Genomic DNA, 17,596 nt, shown 5'->3' with positions numbered 1-17,596 from the left:
AGTCATTATTAGAAATACTAAACTAGTTAGCCACAAACTGCTGTCAAAATTATAAACTAAATAAATGGGAAAAAAAAAAACAAAAACCAAACATGGAAGAATCCCCTCAATCTCCCTAACATTCATAGAATTAACAGGCATTACTTGAAAAAATAGCAATCTTTTTAAAAATTAGAATAGTTATAGGTAGAATATTTTGAGTTGCCAGCATGCTTTTAATTACATTTAGAAAGTTAAAGTCTTTTGCATGAATTAGACAAATTAAGTCTCTCAAAATCACAATGAAGTTGCTGATTCACCAAAATTTTTAATCCTGCAATTTACAAGCTTACATACATTCTTAACAATACCCATTTAATAATCAAATACATTCACACTGGCAACTTCAATACACTGATTGATGTGGCAATTTAAAGCATTTCAAGGGGGACATTTGGGTCTCTTGACTTTATATTTTAATGTTGTCAAAACACACATCCTTTTAACACCAAAGAATAAAGTCAAGCCTTGGTGTACACTAAGACTGACCCCAACTGCCTGGAAACAAACAGGAAAACCAGAGATTTTTAATGCCAGAAGGGACTGCTGTGATTGTCAATCTCACTTCTGCACAAAGAAGCCTGTAAGATTTCACCCCTGAAGTCCTGCAGAAAGTATTCAGAAACTGAATTACAGGTGAACATCTGGCACAGAAACATCCTTAGTGCAAATCACTTAAATCAGGATTAAAATTTAAATAATGAAAAGCCTCAGTTTTCCTTCTGTAGGATAGGAACAGGTAGGATAGAGAAGCCTCTGCAGTACATCAGGGTGACACTCTTACAGCACAGCAGGATGAATTATTAAGAATGGAACTCCTCCACACGTCTCCACCTTTGCTATACATAATGGCAAGCGATTCCATGAATGACAAGGCCATTCATTAAAATATTTCAGGTTTCAAATTTCATTTCTACACTGTCATTTTTTTAAAACACAATCACAAAATCCCATTTATTGTTTTTTTTTCATGAAAATAATTCTAGCAATCTGTGTGTTTTATTGTTATTTATATAGCAAATGTTAACTTGCAACTAATGAAGGATTATTCCTATATGGAAGGGAATCCAAAGTCACATCGATTACATCCTCATGTCTGTTTGTAACATTCACTTTTTGCCCCTTCCCCCATATTTTGTATCATCAGATCCAGGGATATATTAGACCCAGGCACATCTGTATAGATGAGCAGAATAAAAAAAGGTTCCTATGACCCTTACTCTATTAGCAAATTCAGAAATTTTAAATCAGTGTCCAATTTGCAAGAAACCAGAAATAACCTAAGGTCTGCAAGTGTTTTCAGAGTAAGAATTTGCCTTCATATACTTCCCAATTGTTGTTTGAACACTGGGAGTCACATTTTCCAAAGCTGCAAACACAAATTTGGGGTGAGAAGAGGCCAAATGTAAGGCTGTTTGTCTTTTCTTAAATGCTGCCATACTACAGCCTTAGAGACAGTAGTTTTATATCGCACTAAAGCATGGAAATTCAAGCTAATTAAAATCACATTAAAAAAAAAAAAAAACATGTTCAAATCACTTTCAAAACACAGCTCTCCTAACTTGTTTTTAAAATCAGCCTTGAAACTTTGTTATTTATTTATGCTGCTATTGACAGCTGATGTTTATCTGCCAAACGTGTCACAAATAGATAACAGATTAAACTATGGTTTTCAAATTTATTAGCGTTTGTAAGAGAGGTTTCTCACAAAATTAAACATCAAGCTTTGCTCTTGGTGTCTGTTCAAAATATCAGACAGCTGATCTTTACAAAAAAAAAAAAACATTTGAGGCCAAATTTGATGTAAATCGTAAAACACAGCATAAGATTACTTTTAAAAATTATTATTGTAACTGCACAGATTTTTCTCCCATTTTCAATGCAAAAGAAAAACAATTTCCATTCCCCATTAAAGCATTTTTAATTTGAAATTGTTAAGTACTAGAAATCAACAATCTAACACAATGAAGACGCGATATGAGATATGAAGCTTCATAGCCCACCTTTCTTCTTGACTGGCATTCTTCTTCCTACTTCTGAATCTGGTGGCAAGCACTTATTTACAGGTACTAACGAAGTACTACTGGAACACTCTGCAAGGTCAGGAACTGACTATCTATTGCAGAACACTTTTACAGTTCAGTAAGGAAATGCAGCTTCAATCTTCATTTCTGTGAATACTTGCTGTTCCCTTGGGTTGGACTTGTGATGCTCTCCACAAATAAGGAAAAAAAAGGGGGAGAAAAAGAAGCTTTTTGATTCTTTTTTAAGAGATGCTTTCAATTTCTTTAAAATATATTTGATTCTATAAAAATACAAGAGCAAACGTTCCTTGGCAATATAAAACCTTATTATAACTCCTCTTCTGGCAGCAAGGTTTGAAAATTAAAAGATTTTATGCAATACAATTAAGGCACAGTCCATCTCTAGGCAGCTGTCTCAATACTCCACCTGTACATGCTCAAAAACATATTATTTGCAGGACAAAATCGCCCAAGTAATCCAAATAAGGAGGAAGACAGAAACAATCCAAAGCGCCTCAGTAAGCTCTTTCACTTCTTGAATTAATTTTGCTAGCTATGTATTAGGTGACTACACAGCAGACTGAAAAGATCCCTTTTTCCTCACCAGACAAGAGCCTTCAAATATCACCCTCTTACCCAACAGAAGTCACTGGGCAGACACTTTCATTTTTATTATCAGCAAGCCACCCAGCCTTACGGTCTTTAATGTCCCTCTGATCCTCCCATGTATTAAAAGAGAGGATTGAAAACGAGGAAAGCAATCCCTTGACCTGGAATTATTAAAGTGACAGTGCTGCCCACTGGGCATTTGGGCAAAGCAGATTGCTTTGTACTGGAGTCATTTACTTCATGCCATTCCTTCCCTTGCACCGCAGCAGCCACCTCGTGAAAGAGGAATAAGGGGAGTTAGAAGAGCTTCACAAAAGATTCATTTTCAGAGATAGTGAAGTATTAACGAAATAAAAAGCAAGCCATGAGATCAGTCCGGAGTTTCCCACTCAGACGTGCAGCTGGTTGGCTTCAGTATCAGCCTCTCTCTCTCTCCCCCTTTTTCTGGAAAAACAAGAAGAGAAACAGAAAGGGGATAGATTTTCCTCGTCTATTCGTTAAGGGAAAGCCTGAGAAAGGCGGGCAGGCTCCGAGCGCTCCCGCCGGCGCGGGGCCGGGCAGCGGCGGTGCCCATGGCCGGGCTGCGCATCGCCCTCCCGGCGAGACGGGACCGGCTCGCACCGGGGACTGCTCGTCCCGCATCTCGCGGGCCGGGACTCGGGGCTGCCCCCTCCATCCCCTCCCCGCTCCTGCCCCGGCTCTCTCGAACGCAAAGGGAAACGAGGCACACAGGGCTGCCTGCCTGGGGGAACTGGACCGGCGGAGCCACGCTGGTCTTAAGCACGAGGACAATTCCCCCAGGATTGCCGAGGGACAAGCGAGGGGCAGGAGCTGAGGGGACGAGGGAGGGGTTGGAGGTGGGGCGAAGCGAGAGGCAGCCGGGGCGAGGGGCGCTCCAAGGGGCGGGACGGGGGGAGCACAACGGAGCCGGCGGCGGGGAAGGGGCAGCGGAGGGAAGGCAGCGGGCGTAGCGAGGGTTGAGGGGGCAGGCGGGGAAGGAGCACGGGCTGAGGGGAGGGGGTCAGCGGGTTACCCCGAGGACTGGGCCTCCCCGCACCGAAGGGGGAGTCCCCGCGTCCCGGCCGCCGGTGCAGGATCCGCGCTCAGCCCCGCCGCCATCGAGGAGCCGCCGCCATCCGCCGCCCCGGCAACCAGCTCCGCGCCCCGCCCGCCGGCCCGCGGCCAATCGGCGGCCGCCATGCTGGGCCGGCGGCCGGCGGCCCAATCGCAGGCGGCCTCTGATGGCCCCGGGTCATGTGAGCGAGCAAGATGGCGGCGCCCACGGGAAGCTCGTGCGGTGGGAGGAGCCATTTGTAGGCGGCGGGAGCGGCCGTGTCCGTCCGTGCGGCTCAAGGTCGGGCCTGACGCGGCGGGGAGGCCGGCGGGGTCAGCGCGGGGCGGGACGGCGGCTGCTGGCGGAGGGCTCGGACATCGGGGCCGAGCCGCAGCCCCCGGCGTGAGGATGCTGCCCTGAGCCGGGCCCCGGGGCTCCAGCAAGGCCTGGGGGGAGACGTGTGTGCACGGCTCGGGGAGGGAGGGTGCCTTCAGCGCCGTGACGTGCTGCCTGCGGGATCCCAGAGCACGGGGTTGGGAACCCCCCTCGGGCGGCCGGGAGCGATCCCGGCCAGATCCTGTCCCCTCGGCTCCTGCATCCCGAGCCGAAGCACGGCTTAGGACACAGCCTTCACGTTGTAATAGCTGCTTAAGGTACGCATGATTGGCAAAGGAAATCTGGGGGAATTTCCTCTGCAGTGAAACGTGTGGGAAAAGAGGCACTTGAATCACTCAACTCCAAGTGTAATCAAGAGCTGTTGTGAAGGGTTGGCCTCAGGTGGCCGCCAAGATGCTCTTAGCACTTTCTGCCCCCTCAACAGGACAGGGAGAAGGTATGAATAAAAGCTCAGGGGGTGTGGTAGGGATGGGGAGATCGCTCACCAGTTACCATTACAGTCAAAACAGTAAACTTTGGGGAAATTTAATATACTGTCAATCAAATCAGAATAAGGTAATGAGAAATAAAACCACATCATTTCTTTTTATTTATAATTCCCTCCACTCTCCCTTCACTCCTATTCTCTATGTCCTCCTCCCTCTTAGAAGTGCAGGGAGACAGGGAATGGGGGTTGTATAAAGTTCATCACGTGTTGTCTCTACCATTCTTTCCTCCCTGCACTCTTTTCCAGTATGTGGTCCCTTCCATGGGAGACAGTTCTCCACAAACTTCCCCAACAGGAGTCCTTCCCACAGGCTGCACTTCTCTGTGAACTCCTCCAGTGTGGGTCCATTCCACAGGGGTCAGTCCTTCAGCAGCAGTGGCTGTTCCACTGGGCTCACAGGTGGGCTCCTCTCCCCATGTGGCCACATATCCTACCAGGAGCCTGCTCCAGCACAGGTCTCCCACGGGATCATGGCCTCTTTCGAGCACCCACCTGCTCTGGCATGGGATCCTCCAGGGGCTGCAGGCTGATCTCTGCTCCATCATGGACCTCCATGGCTGCAGGGGCACAGCTGCCTCACCATGGGCTGCAGGAGGATCTCACCTCCAGCATGTGGACCACCTCCTGCTCCTCCTTCTGCACTGACCTGGGGGTCTGCAGGGCTGTTCCTCTCATGTGTTCTTACTCCTTTTTTCCACCTACTGATTTGCAGCAGTTTTTGCCCTTTCTTAACTTTCCCTCACACACCACCACTAGTGGCTGGGCTTAGACTTGGCCAGCAGCAGGTCTGTTTTGGAGCCAGCTGGAACAGACCGTCAGTCATGGGGGAGCTCCTGGCATCTCAGAAGCCACTCTTGCATCCCCCCTGCTACCAAAACCTTGCCACACAAACTCACTGCAACTGTATGCTTTCTGATTTATGTCCACAAAGTATGGATTTATTTGGTTGGGGTTTTTTCTTACAGTTCTGTTTGACAGTTAAGTCAATTTAAACCTACAGTATTGCCATGCAAAATAGGGAAAGCATTTGTGGCAAAGAGTGTAAATGTTTACTTGATTCATACTGGGGCTATGTAACTTTGATTACATTTGGGATTTTTTTCCCTTATGATCCAGGACTTCAAGATGACAGGAAGAGAGTTTCTTGAACTAGATTCTCCACAGCAGAGACTAATTTTGGAAAGATTTAAGCGGATGGAAATCATACAGAAGATGTTCAACGAGCTTCCTAAAGCAGATCAGTAAGTGCTGGTAAAATAAATGAAGATAAGTGCATCAAACATTTCAAGTTTTGGAGGCTTTTCTTTTTCTTTATTCTTGTATTACAAATTTTCCTTGTAGTCACAAAATAAGTGAATTGTGAAGATTCTTGTTATTGTCCAGAACAGAAAATTTGTTTTGTGTTTTCAATATGGTTATTTCAGTGTTGGCTGTGGTCCTGCTCAGCTGGTTTCTGGCATGTGCTCCCCAGTGCTGAGGGTTCTGCGATGGCTGATCTGTTCTGACTGGCTCTGAGCATTCTCATGGTCCTGTGCTAGAGCTAGAACATTTTCTAGGAAACGGAAATGTGTTTCTGCTGGAGTCATCTTGTGTCCAGCAGGGCTGGCCTGGGGCCAGAACTGAGTGAGCATCAAGCTGCTGGTTTCTGCATTTCGTTCTGCACCGCTCCCTGTTTCAGGAAGGCGAGACTAAGGTGTCCAGGTGGTGGTGGAGGAGTCAGCTGGCGTCCTGCAGGCTCACCAGCAGGATTCTGTACAGCACAAAGCCAGCTAAATGCCTTCTGGGCCTCACAAATGACCTTTTGGTTTGTGATACTGCATGCCACTGCAAAACCTTACTGGACCTGAGCTGCTTCTGTTAGGAGCCATTTGCATGCGTGTATCAGCTTGTATAAATTTTTTAGAAATAAGAGTAATCAGAAGCTTCTTTTATTTACATTTTTTTAATAGGACTAAATTGCTGGCTAAACAAACTGCTGGTAGTAACACAGGGCCTCCCCACACAGGTGAGAAAGCAAAGGCTGCAACTTTGTGTAGGATCTGCTGCCCTCAGCCTCCCAAACTCCTCCGTCCCCAGGAGAGCAGGGGAGGCTGATACTCAGTAGTGATGTGGTAATAGATGTCTGTTAATATCCAAATAATGTCTGGATATAAACTCTGGACTTATGGATTGCTGGGCCTTGGAAAGAAGTAGCTGCCAGTCACTGGCAGGACTTGCAGCTTGTATCCAAACAAGGGCTCACTGATGTCTGGAAAGGAAAAGCAAGCATGCTGCAGTCAAACTGAGAGTTCCTGTTTACCCAAGCACTTGTTTTTAAAACTAGGGAGCTCAAACAAACAAAAAACCACAAACCCCAACTCTTCCATCCTCCTTTCCTTTTCTTTTGTGCAATGTATCTGTAGTAGATTCTGCTGGTCCTGAGTACATTAAGTTGCTCTGGTTCGGGTACTAATAATGCTGCTAAAATTTTAATCTCAGCCCTCCATATTTATTCTTGTGTTTGCCTGTGTTTCACTGCCTGTGATTGTAAAGGTAAAATTTGAATTTTCCTATTCAAAACAAGAAATAGTTGGTGTCCTTGATGTCTGACATATTAAATGTTTTAAGTTTTGTGAGATTAGCAAGTACATCTCTGAAATCTTTTCCACAGTGCTTAATATTACTCAAAATATTAAAATGTAGAATTATAAGTAGATTGACTCGACTTTTTGAAGTTATAGCTTTTATTGTATATATATTTCCTCATTTCTTTTCAGAAAATATCCTTAGAAACATGCCTATTAGGAGAGCTTTAATGAAGTTTCCATCGATTATATAATGGGAGGGAAAAATTATAGCAACAGCTTTTCAACTTGTCACTTCGCTCTTGAAGTGTGTAGCATATAACAAAGGATGTGGCACTGGCTGCTTTTGAAAATAGTTACTCTCCATTTTGCACCACTGAGAGATTGTCTCTTACCCCTTGTTGCAGGATTTTCAGAAGAGAATTGTACTGTTGACTAAACTAAACTTTTTACAGTTCTCAGTTGCTGAAATTACTTTCCCTCTTTGACAGGAACCTTTGTAATCATGGAAAATTCTTCCTAGCTGCAAATTCAAGCTTATGTGGCTTAGCAGCAAATAATTTCTTCAGGAGCATCCTACATGTCAGAAAGGCTTCCCTGGTGTCTGCTATGCCAATGGCTGTTATTCCATTTCTTTCAACAGCAGCAATTTATGAAGTTTTTGTGCATGACCCTTTATTTTCAGGTAAAAACCTCTTTATTCCATTTATTTTTCCCTTTCGAAAGGGCTTTGCCTTCTGTAACACTAGAGGAGGTTTTTCTCACTGCAGAACAATGCTCTTAAACTGTTGTGGTCTTGAAAAAACTCAGTTTGTAAAGCAGAGTTTGAAAAACAATGCATTGGACAGCAGTGAGTTCTCAAAGTGGAGTGGGAAAGGACATACATATGTTTATATCTATTTCTAAAAAGATTCTTTGACACATTACTTTCAGCATTTTTCACTCAAAGTCATGCAAAAGTGACTGCAACAAAGCAGTTCAATTTCCCCCCATCCGTACAATTTCATTTGAAGGTCAGCATTCAAATGATAAATTCCTCATGGGTTGCAGTGCAAGTGATTGTTTCTGGTTTTGTCTCAGTTTCTGTTTTGGGACTGGTTTTGTTATTGTTTTGGTTTGGGGTTTTTTTGTTGTTGTTTTTTTAAAAAGAGTCCTCTTTATAATTTTTTGCATACCTGTACAGTTTGGAAGTTTCTGTCAAGAGCCTCTTTTCAGATTGCTGCATGCAGCTTATAAATTGTTGTGGTGGAGCATGTGTGGATCTTGGCAGTGAAATGTGGTTTGCCACGCAGGTCAGCTTAACTGTGAGGTCTGTGCTGTGATCAGAGGAGGATTAGTAGGTGCTGTTGTGGGTGGCTTCTATCCCATTTTCCTGGCTATCCCCTTGAATGCAAGCCTTGCAGCCAGGTACGTCTTACTTACCTGCAGTGTATTGATTGAAATGTATTTATGAGTTAAATGTTCAGCTCTCAGTGTAAATGTTGTAGATATTTGATCTGTGCACACTTGTCTTCTTGTAGACATTTAGCGTGTGGAAGGAGATATACATTAAGGTCATCTAATTACAAAATGAAGTTTTCAAGAGCCACACCAAAGTGAAATAAGATCTGCAAAGTGATCCATTGGGAAGCCCTTGTGTTTAGCAGGAGCCTTCCAAGTGTCCCAGGTGTGCCTGGGTGTGTGCTGTCATCCTGCCACCACTGAAGGTGGCTGGACAGCCAAGAGACCTCTTTGACCCTGGGTAGTGCCCAGCAGCCAAAGTCCCTGACAGGCGTCCCTCTGTGTAGTTCAGAGCACAGCAAGGGCAGGGCGAGGCTTGGTGAAACCTAGGACATGGTCAGGATGGTTTAAAGCATTTGTGCAGAGAGCTCAGTACCACCAAGTGTATTTAACATAGGAAAAGGAAGAGAAAATCACTATCTATAGAAATATTTATGTTAAATCTTGACACTTGCATGGAAAAAAAAGTTTCTACCACTGTTTCTGTTGTTTAGGTATATGTCAACTCCCTTGCCAGGGAAAGAAAACCTGTTACGCTACTGGCTCACAACTTCTCAGCCTGTCTTCAGAAAGATGAGTGTGGGTATACTGGTACAGGCTCTGACTGGATTATATCTTGCCACTAAAGAGCATGGAATTTATATCAAAATGCTGCTGCAGATGAACAGTAGGAGGGATCCTGAAGAGCTACCTGAATGAAGTAAAGCAACTTCTCAATTGCCTTGGATAAGTAACCATAATAAACAAGAAAAAGAAGTGTTGCTGTGTCTTTTTAATACAAAAACAGTCTCTGCGCTGGCTTTTTTTTAAGTTTTGAACTTAAATGCAGGTTAAACTTTCTATTATGTCTAGTGTATATACCTGAATAACAGGGTTGCTTTGGAAATGGAAGGCAAGAAACATTTATAGTGCCTGCTTAATGTTTGGTTATGAGGTGATTCTACAACTTTTAGAAGCTGTAAAAAATGAGTATTCTTGAAAAAGAGGTTTTTTTCCTTCATAATGTAAACTATACAGATTTGGTTTTTTAAAAAAAACATGCACACAAAAAACCCCAAAAAACCAAACAAAAAAACACCCCACAACCAAAAGGGGAAAGATTAAGGCAAGGTTTTACTAGAGATCTACTCAAAATCCGAGTATTTTTCTCCATTCTGCTAGCACAAAACTTCTATCACAAATTACCCCTTTTACACCATTAGATGGGTCACACTGTAGAGAACACTTCTATCAGAACGCAGTCAACAGCCATAGTCCTGTCAGGCTTCCTAGCATATAAAAAACCCAGCCTTTGGCCTTGTAACCGTTTTGCCTTGAAATTAAGTCTTTTCCTGAAGGAAGGGGCTGTGTTGAGAGGCTTTTGAGGGCTGGTGCCATTACTGGGATATCTCAGCTATGTCTCAGATCAGTGGTCCAGAGTAATGCCTTTATATGTCAGTGTGTCTTCACATTGGTGGCTGTATGTTTTACAGCAATATAAATTGCAGCTCTCCTACTGCATGAGGTGTACTCTGCAGTTTGAGAGCTAAATCAGGAATTCTACAGAAGCAATATTCGCCATAGGCAGGGGCTGGCTTCTCCCAGACAAGTGAAGGACAGGAAGAAACAGCCTCAAACGGTGCTAGGAGAGTTTCAGGTTGGAGGCATTTCATTGCAGAAGGGCTTATTAAGCACTGGAATGGACTGCCCAGGAGGTGGCAGGAGTCCCCATCCCTGGAGGTGTTCAAAAAACTACTGGAAGTGGCACTTGGTGCCATGGTCTGGTCGAGGAGCTGGTGATGGGTGAAGGGCTGGACTCACTGATCCTGGGGGGTCTGTTCCAAACCTAAATGGTTCTGTAATTGTAAAAGCTCTACAGCTACTGGTCAACAGTCACTTCAATAAAATTCTAGCATCCCCTGAGCTGCACATGGACATATTTATTCCACGCACATGAAAATATTAACGAGAATTAAGAATTCGGCATTGAGACCTGTAACTGAAAGGGGTTAAAATTTATGCTGTAATGCTGATGAAAATATATTGAAGGAGTTTCATCATCTTTACCTACTTTTTCCTTAAAAATGGGTCATTAGAGCAGGAACATGACACATTATTTATCTATACACAGGAGCAGCAGCCTGATTTGTACAGGGAAGCAGCAATACAAACTCCGTTGTGGTTAGTAGAGATCATTTAGTTTTCCTTGACTCAAAGTGTCGCTGTGTCACACTGGTGTTCCCATCCTGTTCTGCACCCAGGCAGCTTGGCCTTACCTTAATCACCCCGACTGGAGATTCCCATGGACCAAGTATTTTACATGACAGTGAATTGTCATATCTCTGGAGCCATCAGACTTTAACCAACAGAACCACTTACCTGTGATAATAAAAACATAAAATAAAGGTGTTATTGTGCAATAGTGTCTTGAAGAATGACAGTGATTGGCTCAGTGATTATTGCAAGTGTTTAACATTATATAGTTAAAATACTGTAAAAACAGATTCCAGTGCTTATTAAAGGGTGAGATTCAAAAGGATCTTCCACATACTACTTTCATTTTGGTATAAATTGAAGTGATAATTTTCCTTGGCCATCAAAATGCACATTCTGATGTTCAGTGGCCTGACCTGGACAAACCACATCCTTTAGATGCTCCTTTCTTAAAGTGAAAGGTGAAGATTATATATTAAAAAGAAAAGTTGCATTCCCAACATTTTACTAAGTTGCAAAGACTGATATTCGTTTCCAGCATAATTGATAAACACACAAATTGCAGGCATGTACTTCACATGTTCAGCACTAGTCACATCAAAGGTCAGCTGAACACTCCTGAGATTAGAAAGGTGGTGTGTTTGTGAACAAGGAAACTTCAGTTACACCCTCTGTACTTCTCAAAGTATTGAGGGGAAGAAGTATTCTCAGAAGTCAACCAATAGAGTCTGAAATTGTTTAAGAATTCCACAGGACACCAAGACACTATCCCAGTTCTGGCATGCGTGTGTGTGGAGGAGTGCCTACACGGGAATCTGGGAATGTTCCTTCCCTTCCCTGTTTCATACACAGGATATGACCTACCTCCTGCAATCCCCAAGAACCAGTCCTTGGCCTCTGACAACAGTAATAAACTGCCCACAAACACTGAGTGAGAACAGGCGTTAGTTGGATCCTAACTGAAACAAGCCAGGCACAGGCTACAGATCCCAGAGAAAGGACATCAGGCTACTCCAAGTCACTATGGCCAAAAGAAGGCCAAGAATAGCTACACAAAAGAGCCAACAGAAATAGTAATAAAGCTCCCCTTTTTTTCTTGTAGATGAACCATTCTAAATGCTGTCTCAACATTACAATGTATTCTACTTCTCCTGCAAATCTTCCTGGTATATGTGCAAGTCCTGCCCTTGGCATCCTCTTGCTAATGAGCACACAGTTACTTCTCCACATCTGCATATCCCACTTAAACTGGGTGGAAAAATGTAGAATCAGCAGCTGGAAATGTGCAATTTTGCACAGGGTGTTCTTTAAACAGAGTCCATTTGAACAGCTCCCATACATAACATATCCTTCAGACATTTTACAGTGTAACTAATAGTGAGTAATACAGCCCTATAATCACAATATTGCTGATTCCAGCAGAAAACCTCCCTAACTGCAAACTCTAGAAAACACAGCATTTTAAAAATCAGTAAATGTGAATTTTGCCAAAGATTCCTGCGTTTCACAGGGAAACCTGATTACAATTTTGACAAATGGCGTGAGAAATCTGAAATGCCAAGTGCTGGACATGGCTCCCTGCATTTCCTTTGATATCATCTCTCCAGGCAGCTACAGATTACAGAAGCAACAATTTGTTTTTAACCCCCAGATGCTGCAAAGCTCTTCAGAGGAAACAAGTTAATTTAGAACACTACCAAGAGTCACAGCACCAGGATCAAACTCCAAGGACTAAAGGAGAACTGAGCATGAAATTGTTTCTTATTTAGACACTAAATAGTCTCTTCTTCCTCTGTTGAGGAAAAAAAAGGTAAATGCAGGTAGCATAGCTGTGCAGCTGAACACTGGCAGCACTTGGTTCTATGGTACATACAATTTACCAAACACGTTTCAGTGCTGATTATTTCTACAGCTAGAGGCCAAAAAGGCAGAGCATGAGAGTTTGCTTTTATATTTTTATACAGTATTTTTTGTGAAATGCTTCTTTTTATCAAGCTGCACTAGAATCCCTCATGCTAGAAAGCCAGTGCACTGTTTTAAACTGTCCTCTACAAATAAAGATGAACAGAAATCTGAACAGATAGTACATGGCCCAATCCAGAGCCATGAAAATGTTCTGTCCTTTCAGCACTATCAAACCTTTTGTTTTTAACACTCACTGCAGTGTTTAGTATGGAAATAACAATCTGATCAAAGATTGTGATTCAACATCACATAATTAACCAGTCACGAAACTTCAGAGCCTAAAATAAAACAAAAAGGAAGAAGATGGTAATAAACCATAGAAGGGTTTATATAAGTATTTTACTCCTCCGTGGTATATTGATAAAATCTATCCATATTAACAAAAAAATTAATAACAACTATGAAATACAAGAAGTGCTAATTCTCAGAAGTACAGCTTTATCTGTAGTCCAAGGAATAACACCTTTGTGTTGTCCTCACCATAGAATTACCTTTAAAGACAGAAGAGCAAGAGCATTTCTCCTGCATACCCTGATCCATTACATCTTGTTTTCCACCTGATGACCCAGAGATAGCAACATTTTCCCCTATTTTACCACTTTGTTTAATGAACCAAGTCATTCACGAAAAGATGAAAAAACATTTGAGCCCATAAACTGAAAGATCAACAAGTCTGATTTTATTATATTGCATTCTTATCTGAATGGCACATAATTACAAAGAAACATTAACAATATATTTTCAAGTATTAAGTCATTTCAAGGCTTTCACTTCAAAAAGCTACATTAATAATACACCATACAGATAGTACAGTTGGTTAGTTTGAAATAACTTCCTCCCTTCTATTTGGTTTAAATATGATTCAGTAGGCACTAGAAATGCCTGCAGCCACTGACTTTCTTGGGACTTGACCTTGTTCTTGTACCACAACACATCATTTTGCATGTCAGAAAATCAGCTGCTCTCAGACACAGCCACAGGTCGTGTCACATAGAGCATTGTGCAGGTTCACAGCAGAGGCCAGAAGAACTGTCCCTGACCCTGCCATTCAGCAGTGATGCGACAAGAAAGAATGCATACTTAACTTAAAAAACACTCCTACACTGAAGTAACTGTAAAAATACCACTGGAACATCCCATGCTTGCTACATTAGTGTTTCTCTTTTCCTCAAGCACGTTAAACTGAAAAATAAACCACGTTCATGAAGTCTGAGCTAGGCAGGTTGGGATTAGGTTGAATCTAAATTACTTCCATTTTGCATATCAGTCAGTGCAGGTCCTGGTGGTTAACTCTGACTCCCATGCACTGGTACAAGCCATCAGTTACAGCAGAGTTACCCAAGTTAAGACTGAAACTTTGAACAGCCCTGTTGATGCCACCACAGAGGTGTAAGGTCACACATATTCCACTAAGTCTCTTTTGTGCTGGCAATATCCCCTGAACAGATGGAATTCTGCATACAGTGGAGTACAACCTGTTTGACAGACTATTGCCTTTTAAAAAAAAAACATCTTGGATGACAGTAAATAATCCCAGCATTCAACTTTTTTTTTAACCAAAGACAGCGAAAGCCCTGTTACCTCTTTATTCTCATTTCTTATACTACCTTTTAAAATAAAGCAGGAAATGTGGCCAGCAGCTGGTCCCGTCTCTTCTGCCCCAACACAGCTGAATCCACTTTAGCATAAAGAAAAACAAGGATGCTAAATACACATATACTTTATCACACAGTGATGTTTCACAAAGAAAAATCAAACTCCTTTTCTACTGATGAACACGTGACAGAGTCTAGCACCAATAAAGCAAATGACTGGGAGAAAATGCTTTCATTTACCTAGCCTTAAACACAAAATTTAAGGCTTTAAGAAACAAGACTTCAGAAACATTAAATAGCATAATTAAAAAAAAATAATAAATGAAACTGTTTTAGAAAAGTATTCTTTGTGAAACCTCACTTTACATATCATTTTCATAATTCTTCTTCCCCCAACTGACACACACTTAAACAACCTAAACATTTTAATACAACTGAAAAAAGAACCCACTCATCTTTTGTGATAGGGAGAAACACTGACTACTACAAGAAAACACACACTATTTTTTTGTCAAACTATTTGTCCTCCTATCTCAGAAGCAATTATGAAGCACTTTTCGTTATCATTAGTCTCAAGATACATATTTGCTCATCTCCACACTGTGCTTAATTATATCAGGTTATAGATTTCTGGATACTGTAAGAGGCTAAATTAACAACTCTACAGTAGAGTTATGCATATACATGCATATACATGCAATATTTTTAAAATTTAAAAGCTACTCTGAAGTAACATAGGAATTTCAGTGCGCATGGGCACAGGTATTTACTTGTGGGAAAGTAATGAGGTACTTCGATGCACTGATTCTTCACACCTAATTCTCCTTAGAGGTCCATGCAAGAGCAACTCCTCTATGTGAGGATTCCTCTGCAGTGATTTAACCAGTGCTCAGGCTGTTTCATCAGGTAAAACTCTGCATCATTAATTAGAGCAAGCTAGAGAAGGGCTTTTGAATGGTACCGTGCATCACTAACACTAGACAGCATTTTAAACCAACAGGTCATCAATTCGTTTTTTTTCATTCAAAAAGCAATTCACTTAGACTTTTGGGACAGTCTCCTGTAATAAAAGGCTATAAGTGTCACATCCCCCTTATTAGCATATTTTCCTTTTTCTGCTCATCAGATACTTGGTTTAATAGGAAATTTCTATTTCAAATGCATGAGCAGTTTTTTAAAATTCAAAATGTAGCCCCTGTATTGGCTAGTATGTAGCCAATGTAGTTGTTTCAAAAATGAAAACAGGAAAACAGCTAACGAGAATGATGCGATTGTAGCCTTCACTATAAATTATCATCCGGAGCTAGAAACATTTTGGCAGAGTAGGCCAAGGACCAAAGAAATAATTTTCTGAACCAGTCATTACAAGAGACTGGGATAAGCAAAGCAAGCTGTCTGATACCACATTATGGGAATATATTGATCCTTACCAGGTTGCGAGGTGGAAAACGACTGTTCTTTAACCCCTACACAACGGAGCCTGGCAGGGCAACCACCTAAAAGAGAAACTGTCAGAGAGGTTTTAATAGTAATGTATAACTGAGATGCAGTACAATTTTATATGCATGCTTTCTTTTGCCGATCATTACTATTTTCTTAAGTCTGTCCAGTGACGATGTCATAATGGAGGTTTTGTTTGGTTTTCTAAGCAAGCATTTTCGGCTCCTCAGGATAAGCAGGCTAGACATTATCTGACTCAAGACCAGGTAGTCAGCATTATCTTTACTGCGAAGCGGAGCCGAGCGCACCTTCATGCATCAAGTCGGCATGATCTTTTCACCCAAGTGCTGCGAACGGCTCTGGCGGCACCTCCGCGTGTGCACCACGCGCGTCAGTCTGCACGACCACCGTCGCACTGCTGCACACAGCTCTGCGCGACTCCCATCGCCAAACAGGCTCACACCACTACCGTCCACACGCCAGATTTACAGGACCTTAAACCGAGGCCACCGTCTGGCTCCCAACGTGCCGTTCGAGAGAATTTCTGTTACCCTGGCCACTTAAGTAAGCGCCAGGTTCCCCTCCTTTGCATCTCCCCCAATACCACCCCATCACCACTGTATGGATTCTTTTCCTCCGCACCATCGCCTGCTTCCTCCGCCGCGACGCGAGGCCCTTACGGGTGAGAACCCCACGAGTACTTGCAGCAGGTACTTGACCCTACATTTTGAAGGAGGCCGCTGCCCGCCGAGCACAGATGGAGCAGAACTCCACCGACACCTGATCCCGGTCCACGTGCAGGCAGATCCCGCCGGGGGCCGCCCACTCCTCCTCCGTCCCAGTCACCGCCGCCGCCTCCTCCAGCCCGCGGGGCCGGGAGCTGGGCAGGGCGTAGTCGTGGTCGCTGCTCTCGCCGGCGGGCTGGAGGTGCTGGTGCTGGCGGCGGGGGCCGCCCGTGTCCCTGAAGAGGCTGGTGCCGAGCTGCAGCCCGCCGGCGCGGGTCCCGGTCAGGCGGCTCAGGAGCTGCCCCAGCGCGCTCTGGTTGGCCAGCACAGCCCGCAGGTAGCTGCTCTCCCGCTCCAGCTCTCGCAGGCGGCGGCTCAGGCCGCGGTTGCGGTCCCGCAGCTGCCGGTTCTCGGCAGCCAGGCCCTGCAGGCGGCTCTCCAGCCCCAGCACATACTGCTTCTTCTTCAGCCGGTTCAGCCGCGCCGCCGCCGCCGCCTTCAGCCGACTGCCGGCCCCGCCGCTCCTCCGCCCGGGCGCCGCCGGCCGCGGGCCCCGGCCCGGCGCGGGCGGCGGCTCCGGGTCCCCACAGAAGCAGTCGCTCAGCTCCGCGTCCAGGTCCCAGTCCGGCCGGGCGGCCTCCAGCAGGTCTCCCAGCTCCAGCCCCGGGAACCAGTCCTCTTGCTCCCACACCTCCAGCGGGCCGCCGGGCGCCTCGGCCTCCTTGTCCTGCCGCCGCGGCTCGGAGGCGCCCGGGGGCTCCCGCCGCGGCGGCGGCTGCGCTTTGGGCCGCGCGGGGCCCGGGTCCCCTTCCCCGCCGCCATCGCGGCCTCTCGGGGCCTGCCCCGCTGCGGCCAGCGGCCAGACGGCGCCCGAGGGGCTGGCCCCGCCGCCCGAGGGGCTGGCCCCGCCGGCCGAGGCCGCCAGCAGCTGCGTGAGGCTGTGGCGCATGGCGCGGGCAGCGCCCGGCGGCACGGCGCGAGCGAGGGCGGCGGCGGCGCGAGGCT

General features: G+C 44.6%; 3 protein-coding genes across 12 annotated transcripts in view; 1 reads left to right on the top strand and 2 right to left on the bottom strand.

The window, feature by feature from the left end:
- Positions 1–3,833, bottom strand: part of DLG2 (discs large MAGUK scaffold protein 2) — a 982,636-nt gene extending 978,803 nt beyond the window's left edge. For 2 of the 3 annotated variants that reach the window (XM_085593066.1, XM_031505123.3), the window contains exons 1-2: positions 3,706–3,833; positions 2,043–3,116 (exon numbers count right to left, since the gene is read on the bottom strand). Coding sequence is in view for 1 of the 3 variants with exons in the window: in XM_031505123.3 (XP_031360983.1) it covers positions 2,043–2,061 (19 nt within the window). In the remaining 2 variants the exon portion in view is untranslated. The remainder of the gene's footprint in view (positions 1–2,042; positions 3,117–3,705) is intronic. The other variant, XM_085593076.1, reaches the window with a different exon arrangement.
- Positions 288–17,596, bottom strand: CREBZF (CREB/ATF bZIP transcription factor). Of its 5 annotated transcripts, XR_014958674.1 has the most exons (5): positions 16,591–17,596; positions 15,857–15,934; positions 14,439–14,509; positions 3,706–6,857; positions 288–3,116 (listed from the first exon to the last, which is right to left on the bottom strand). XR_014958674.1 is itself a non-coding variant. In XM_031506256.3 (3 exons), exons 1-2 carry the CDS (start codon positions 17,538–17,540, stop codon positions 15,886–15,888), a joined length of 999 nt encoding a protein of 332 aa, XP_031362116.3. In that variant the 5' UTR covers positions 17,541–17,594; the 3' UTR covers positions 13,489–14,509; positions 15,857–15,885. The 5 variants fall into 5 exon arrangements, 1 of the variants encoding a protein (XP_031362116.3); XR_014958673.1 differs by having other exon boundaries at positions 14,439–15,934; XR_014958675.1 differs by having other exon boundaries at positions 3,730–6,857; positions 14,439–15,934.
- On the top strand, positions 3,859–9,429 carry LOC110473577 (transmembrane protein 126A). 4 transcript variants are annotated; one of them, XM_077781315.2, is made up of 6 exons: positions 3,922–4,026; positions 4,856–5,008; positions 5,726–5,850; positions 7,665–7,858; positions 8,466–8,580; positions 9,168–9,429. In XM_077781315.2, the coding sequence occupies exons 3-6, from the start codon at positions 5,735–5,737 to the stop codon at positions 9,370–9,372; spliced, it is 630 nt and encodes a 209-aa protein (XP_077637441.2). In that variant the 5' UTR covers positions 3,922–4,026; positions 4,856–5,008; positions 5,726–5,734; the 3' UTR covers positions 9,373–9,429. The 4 variants fall into 4 exon arrangements, with proteins under 4 accessions (XP_021391896.4, XP_077637441.2, XP_077637442.2 ...); XM_077781317.2 differs by lacking the exon at positions 3,922–4,026 and adding an exon at positions 4,062–4,379; XM_021536221.4 differs by lacking the exon at positions 4,856–5,008 and having other exon boundaries at positions 3,859–4,026.

This window comes from Lonchura striata, chromosome 1, assembly GCF_050655825.1.
Source record: "Lonchura striata isolate lonStrDom1 chromosome 1, ASM5065582v1, whole genome shotgun sequence".
NCBI classification, from domain to species: Eukaryota; Metazoa; Chordata; class Aves; order Passeriformes; family Estrildidae; genus Lonchura; species Lonchura striata.
The sequence above is the reverse complement of the archived record's forward strand: the minus strand, read 5'-3'. Positions and strand labels throughout refer to the sequence as shown.